This window comes from Microtus oregoni, unplaced genomic scaffold, assembly GCF_018167655.1.
Source record: "Microtus oregoni isolate MIOR12 unplaced genomic scaffold, Mior012 000008F_ref0000371, whole genome shotgun sequence".
Taxonomy (NCBI): Eukaryota; Metazoa; Chordata; class Mammalia; order Rodentia; family Cricetidae; genus Microtus; species Microtus oregoni.
In genome coordinates, this window is record NW_024543067.1 from 32,109,089 (window position 1) to 32,116,556 (window position 7,468).

Below are 7,468 nucleotides of genomic sequence, written 5' to 3' on the forward strand. Positions count from 1 at the left end.
TTCTCAGGAAATTCGGGATCAACTTACCCCTGGACCCAGCCTTCATTCTTAAATGTAGACAGACAGCCAAAGTCACCCGACTTGGAAAACCTGCCGCCGTGCATGGAAAACATCAGAGAACAGAACAGAGCGACCTTGGGGGAAATGTGTCTCTTAGAGACTGGAGCCAAGCTTTTGAAAAAAATTTTAATTAGATCTTCACTGAGACTTGAGAAGATATTACACCCACAAAACCCAAAACAGCAATCTGGGAACGGAAAACATCACTGGAAATAATTAAACATGGACTGCTGAAATGAGAGAGAGTAGAAGATGAATTCAAGAAGCTAGCAGGATGGAGTGTGACAAGGTAGCCTGAATGTATACGGAAGAGAGGTGTTAAAATGAACTCTGTGTAGATAAACGGCCATGAGTGGGCACTGCTCAGCCATAGGCCTGGAGTAGAGGAAGGTGGGGTGGCTGGGTCTCTGAGCGTGTGTTGGAAGTCCTTGGGCCCATGTGTGTTAGCTCACTCCCTGGTCAAAACAATTTGAAATTCAACAGTTCTCTTCTCTTTTGATGAAATCTTCCACTATCCCAAAAGTAAAAGAGGGCAGGAATCTGTCTGTCTTAGCCACCATGAACTCTCCCAGGTTTGTCCCCCATCTCTACCCTTGCTCCCCTATTAACATCGGTTCCACTTCAGGCCACTGGAGGCCAGGATCTTCAGTGCGAATTTGAGTCTGGAATCAGCTGGAGATGGGGGATCCCCTGGAGATGGGGGATCAGCTGGAGGTGGGGGTTCAGCTGGAGATGGGAATTCAGCTGGAGATGGGGATTCAGCTGGAGATGGGAATTCAGCTGGAGATGGGGGATCAGCTGGAGATGGGGGTTCAGCTGGAGACGGGGATCAGCTGGAGACAGGGGGTTCAGCTGGAGACAAGGGATCAGCTGGAGATGGGGGATCAGCTGGAGATGGGAATTCAGCTGGAGATGGGGGATCAGCTGGAGATGGGGGATCATCTGGAGATGGGGGATCAGCTGGAGATGGGGGTTCAGCTGGAGATGGGGGATCAGCTGGAGATGGGGGATCAGCTGGAGATGGGGGATCAGCTGGAGATGGGGGTTCAGCTGGAGATTGGGATCAGCTGGAGATGGGGGTTCAGATGGAGATGGGGGGTCAGCTGGAGATGGGGGTCAGCTGGAGATGGGGGTCAGCTGGAGATGGGGTCAGTTGGAAATAGAGGTTGGCTAGGACTGGGAGTGTAGGCTAAAGTTGTGAAATCAGGTGGAACTTTTGGGGTTAACTGAACCTAGGGTCTGCTGGAGCTGTTTGTTAGACTTGGCCATGTTCTAATCAGAGAAACAGAGACAAGGGCCATGTATCAAGGCTTCCATGAAATTCAGATGACATGCCGCCGCATGCTTAGAGTACTTCCTGCACAGCAAGTGGCCATCTGACGATTTAACAGGACGGGCCTTGTTTTCTTCACCTCAGTCTTAACTCTTCTTCCGTGAAATTTACAGTTATATCTAAAAACACTTCAGCAATCATTAAGCTCTTGACTGTATGAGCGAGACTCCGTCAGATTGCATTCCCCGTGGTCCTCCGATCTGGAGAGACAGATGGAGGTGGGGTGTTCCTATATTATATGTTGGCTACCTTCTAACTTGCAGCAATCCTTCTGCCTCAGATGCCATGGTGTATGCCACCAAGCCTGGCTTCCTATATGTAATTTTGAAGGCATATATACTTTTTGTCTCTGTGTGCTCGAGAACTTTCTGTTGTCTGCAGGAATTCAAGTCCTTGCTTCGGTGAGGCCCTCTCAGGACCCGTCTAGCTGGGTCCTTTCCTCCAGACATCGCATATACAAGTTTGCTCCTACCATTGCTGCCATCTGTCCTCTCTTACCAACTGAGCTCCATGCTTGGTTTTGTGATTCTAGTGTTCTCCTGGGGACACATTTGTTTCATGAATAAGCAAGCACAGGAAGGATGCAAGCTGAGTTTATTGATGAACAGAGTTTGTGTCAGACAAGAACCAGCAGTCTTGAGACAATCTCCTGCGCTCTCTCTCTCTCTCTCTCTCTCTCTCTCTCTCTCTCTCACACACACACACACACAAGTGACAAGGAAGTCACCATCTGGTGCTGGGAGGGGTCAGCTTCAGGCTCTGAAAGACCCCTAGTGTGCAGATCCACACAGGGTCTGGTTATAGGAGAGACTTGAAGCCAATGGCCCTTCTGCTGTTAATTCTGCACTTCTGTCTCATTCTGCTGGCTATTGCTCCTTCCATGATATAGTAAATGGGGCCCCTGGATGTCCCTCCTTTCCTGGTTTTGTAAATTAAATCATCCGGTCCAGCACCTCCTCTCCATGGGGAAGAAGTCAAAGCAGTGTTACACAAAGACCAAAAGAACTACCAAATGTTCCAGAGCAAGCGGAAAGCTCTTGGGGGTGGGGATTTAGTGTGTGCCTAGCAAATGTAAAACCCTAGGTTCAGTTCTCAACTGGGGGAAAGGACAGTAACAGTGGAAAGGTCAGCTTAGATAGAGCTCAAGGGGTCAAAGTTCAAGACTAGAATGCTGTGACTGTGGAGGAGGAGGAAGAGGAGGAAGAAGAGGGGCTGGAATGTGGCTCAGCTGGTAGAGTGCTTGCCTAGCCTGTGCAGAACCCTGGGTTAGCTCTCCAGCACGGCATGAAACCAGGGGTGGTGGCATATGTGCACAATCCCAGCAACTGGAAGGTGGGGGCGAGAAGACCAGAAGTTTAATGTCATCCTTGAGTTCCAGGCTAACCTGGGATACATGAGAGTATTTTTCAAGAAAAGGGAGGGGGAGAGACAGAGGGAAGGGATGGACACACACATACACATACACTCACACTCACACACACACACACACACACATACACACACACAGTGTGACAGAGATACATTCCAAATGACCAATTAATATTAAAAAAATCCTTACCCCATTAGTAATCATGAAAATTAGAATCTTATTGAGGACACATCAGCTCCCTCTTTATATATCTTGGGACTGGAACAGAGTGAGACATGGAAAGAAGAGTTCCCTGTCATTTTACTGAGGGTGCTATGACAGGACAGGGCACTTGGCTGTCAGCATTGTCTGTTGTGTGACAAACAGGATGGGCGTGGACATGGTGAGAAGTGCGGGGAGTCCTATAGTACCTTTCCTAAAGGCAGGGAAAACCAGTCACCTTAGACTGCTGGGTACCAGCAGCCATCCAGGCCAGTGGAGGCAGAGCCAACAGTGAACGGGACCCGGGATGCACGGAAAGTTCAGGCACCAGCCTGCTCTTACCCTGAGCAGTCTGAGGAAGGACATGGCCAGGACCTGGCAAGATCAAGGGATGTGGGTAGGAGAGGGGACTCTCAGGAATGGAGCAGCAGGTACAGAGAGAAGACTGAGAGGCTGTAAGACAGCTCCCGGGCTGAGGCAGAGCTGGCAAAGTGGAGGGCCACTTCCACGTTAGGGTTGCCCTGGGTGGGCTCAAACCACTTCTGCAGACACCGGCCGCTATTCCTGTGCTCAGAACTGGCCTTGAATGTGTTGCTCCAGATCTTCTCACACAGATCAGTGGGGGTGGGGAATACATCCGAGAAAGGGCGGCAGGGCGCCTGTACCGGGCAGCGGTTTTTCCCTGTAGAGGTTGAGGATGGTTTCCTGACTTCCCATTGTCCCTTCTCTTCCATGTCCCCATCATCATGGGGGGATAGAAGAAGGCTTGCATCCTCACCCAGGTTGGTGGCCCCCAAGGACCCAGTCAGTCCACTTACCCAGACTCCAGTCCCAGCCACTCCGCCAGTTGGATTTGCAAGTGTAAGATGAACTGCAGTCTTTCCACCACTCCTCACAATCCTCCCGGCACAGTGGCACGCCCCAAACCCGCTCTTCTTGCCTGTTCGGGGCCACCTGGGTGCAGGCAGAGAGAGTGGGAGATATCTAATCCTTTACACGGTCCTTGTGTATTATTCTTTCTCTTGTGCCCGTGTGCGCATTCTGGAAGTGCAGGTGAATGTGTGTGTGTGTCTGAGTGGAGGCCAGAGGACAGTCTCAAGTGCTGTTATTCAGGGACCATCCATGTTGGCTTAGAGACGGTGTCTCTCACTCGTCTCACCAAGCAGGCTAGGTTGGCTAGCTAGCAAGCCCGGGGACCCACCTGCCTCTGCCTCTGTAGTGCTGAGATTACAACAGCTCACCTCTACACCTAGCTTTTTTATATGGGTTCTGAGGATTGAACTCGGGTCCTCATGCTCGTGTGACAGAGCCATCTCCTAGTCCGAGGTACTTATCGTTATTATTATTATAATATAAATGAGAACTGTGAAGATGAGTGGCTATTTGTCCCGGGCTATCCGGTGTGTAAATCACACTCAGGTGCATCTCATCCTAGTGCCCACATCAGACAGTGTCCCCATGCTATCCTTCAGGGACAGAGGCAGCTCCCTCTTCATCCCTTTCCCAGGCCTCTAGCTCTGCTCTTATCCCTAGAGGGACAGTATCTCCTAGTCCTACTCGCCTAGGATGAATGGAAGGGAATTGCACGGGTCTGCCTCCTGTCTGCTCACCAGCTGGATCCAAGGCCCCAGGTTGGGGGAACACTCATGAAAGCAGATGGCCTGGATGAAGTGCTTATGACACATGGGGGTCAGCAGTCCACAGTGCATCATGCTGAAGTTAAAGAGCAAGGACTCATCCAGGTGGGCTTCCCAGCTTGTGGTGAGCGTGCAGCAGGCATTGTCCTTCCAGGGAGCACACTGGACATGGAGGGAGAAGCAGCAGGCAGTGGTTAAGAAGCTGGGGTTGAGGGCCTTGGGCAGAGGGTGTCAGAAAGGACATCTTGAGCACCTCTGTAGAGCAGGGACTGTGGTATTTGTCAACAAGGCCCCGAAGAACAGGAGGCACCTGACCACTGACCTCCTCCACTTTGTCTACCTGCTACAGAACATACCTTCCTGATGTCAGCTTCAGGGAGGAAATAAATCCAGTAAAGCAAACAGAAAGAAGTCCGTGGAGAGTCAGGAACCTGGTTATGATGATGGGTAGGAGGAACTTATAGTTGGAACGTTCCTCTTCCCATAGCCCTGTTTTGCCTTTAGGAGACCGACAAGGACACACATTAAGTCCTATGTCTAGCCAGGACATGTTGGCTGGAAGGCTTGCACTTACCCCTGGTGAGCCAACAGGGCTTCTGGGATTACCACATGACCTGTTTCCCAAGTGACCAGAGCAGCTCAGGAAAGAAATCCAGACTAAGGAACCAGATGATCACAGGGCTGATGGAGTACAGGGACCACCTTGCCTGTATTCCTTCTCTCATAAACCTAAGAAGCCACCCCTGGGCCAGCTCTTGTCCCTGTACCTCCAAGTAGAGCTTGTCTTCTGGGCCAGGCTCTTGCTTGTGGTGCTTGGCATTCATGCAGATGTTGACTGGCTTGTCCCCTGATGAGGTGGGCATGACTGCCCACAATCCCAAGAGGATCTGCCACCATTGTGCCATGACCTGCTGCAGAGAAAAGCCTGTGATAGAGGACAGCCATCCCAATCCCTCCAAAACACCAGGCACTAAAGATGGTGTAGAGGCCCCAAGGCTCCCTGAGGTCGCTGGAACATTCTGGCTACTCTTAGAACTTTCTGTGTAAAGCAGCATTACAGAATGTCAGAGCAGGTAAAATAATACCTGGATCTGATACCTACTAGCAACCTTTGCAGAGATGCAGAAACCAAACCAGCAACAGGGCAAAGAAAAGAAAAACCAGCTCTGAAGAGGAGGGCAGGTAGGGAATGGCTCTAAGCTCTTCTACACTACGTACAGCTCTGCTAACTCAGTGATGTATGGAGCTTTGATCCCAGCCCACAGCCAGTCTCGTGGCCAAGTAATCAGTTCCCACTAAGCAAGCAGATTCTCCTTGTGACCAGAGGACATGGTGGGGTGGCCAACGCAAGCCTTATCCATCAAGTGCCAATCCTACTTCTATTCCCTAGGAAGGGCACACACCAGGCCCACAGCTCCTCAGAGTAGCTTATCCCCACCCTGTCCCTCCAACTAGAGCCCTTTCCTCAGAGCAGAAGCTCATTTCAACCAGCCCCGTCTATCTCAATGCTACCCTAAGCATCAGGCTGGGCCAGCCAGTGCTGGGAATTCTGCTGTCATGTTTCATTTCCAGTTCTCTTCTGGGGTGTATTAGTGACGTGGGGGGTGGGGGCGGACAGGGAGATTCCCTTCTGCTGTAGCCAAGGAGCACCCTGCTTCAGGAATGCACCACTCAGCCCACCCACAAGGGACCTCGCATCTCCTTTGTCTGTCCCCTAGGCCTAGTGGAAACCTGCCCTAGACATAGGCAGTCTAGCCTGAGTTGAGCACCTCAGACATCCTAGGGATTGGAGACCCAGACTTTACTGAGGAATCCATTCTCAAGTCTAAACCCAAGACTCTTCTCCCCACAGCATCAACTCCAAGTTTGCAAAGAGAACAAAAATTCTCAAAGACCAGGAAGGGAAGATGGAGGGGAGACGCCAGCCCTTTGGGCATTCTTTTCTCACTCACATTCAAGGCAGGGCTCTTCCAGTGCAGGCTGAGGGCTCTCCACCCGCTGCCTTTATATCCCTCTTCAGTTCCTGCAAGACACAGGTGCAGAGGGCAGCAAGGCTCGGAGCTGAGCAGCCGCTGAGCAGCCAAGGGTTTATCTTGTGGAGAAACCAGAGATCCCTGCAGCCAGCAGCAAGTTCACCTCTCAGCACTGCTTCTAACCCCTGAGAATCTGGGACTGATTAGCTTCTCTGCAGCTCTGTGATGAGAGTTGTTGGCAGGGACTGTTGGGAAAGAGAGGTCACGAGAAGGTCTTGGCGCAGGGGAATCCTAGCAGCTTTCCTTCTCATCTTTTGTTGTCTGAAGCTCCCTTCCTCGCCCCTGTTCTGTTCCACCTGGTACCTCTCACATCATCAGGAGCCAGCTGCAGAGCACACAGCATGAGGAGAAAGGAGGAGTCCTGGAGAACCAAGGGTTTAAGCAGCAAAGTTGAAACAAAAGCCAGCCCTAGGCACGCACAGGGACAGCATGCATTTGCACAGTGTGTGGTTTGTGACCTCGGCCCCAAAGGTCCCATTGGAGGTGATGCTCATATCTTTATTTCTTTCTTATGTTCTGTCTCCAAAGGAGAAGTAGTGAATTCACTGAGTTTTATACTAAATAAATAAAATAAAAGCAAACACTTGTGTTTTCCACCGAGGAAGACAAAATGCAGTCCGTGACATTCAGCTTCCAGTCAGTATGCAAAGCATATTGATCATGTGTAGGAGTGAGTGGGGGAGGTGATACCTGGGTACTGAGTACTGCGCATCCCCAAGGGCTAATCATGGGGCTGGAGGCTAAGGCACTTGCACGCAGTCTAACTTACTGCCTGCAAGAATCCCCCAAATGAGCACACGCTTTCAGAGGTAGGGGAAAATGAGGCTCAGAGAAT

General features: G+C 51.0%; 1 protein-coding gene across 1 annotated transcript; it reads right to left on the reverse strand.

Moving 5' to 3' along the window:
- Positions 1–3,376: 3,376 nt before the first annotated feature.
- Positions 3,377–5,505, reverse strand: Izumo1r (IZUMO1 receptor, JUNO). The gene is made up of 4 exons (XM_041657846.1): positions 5,368–5,505; positions 4,574–4,762; positions 3,782–3,947; positions 3,377–3,645 (listed from the first exon to the last, which is right to left on the reverse strand). Exons 1-4 carry the CDS (start codon positions 5,503–5,505, stop codon positions 3,377–3,379), a joined length of 762 nt encoding a protein of 253 aa, XP_041513780.1.
- Positions 5,506–7,468: the final 1,963 nt, after the last annotated feature.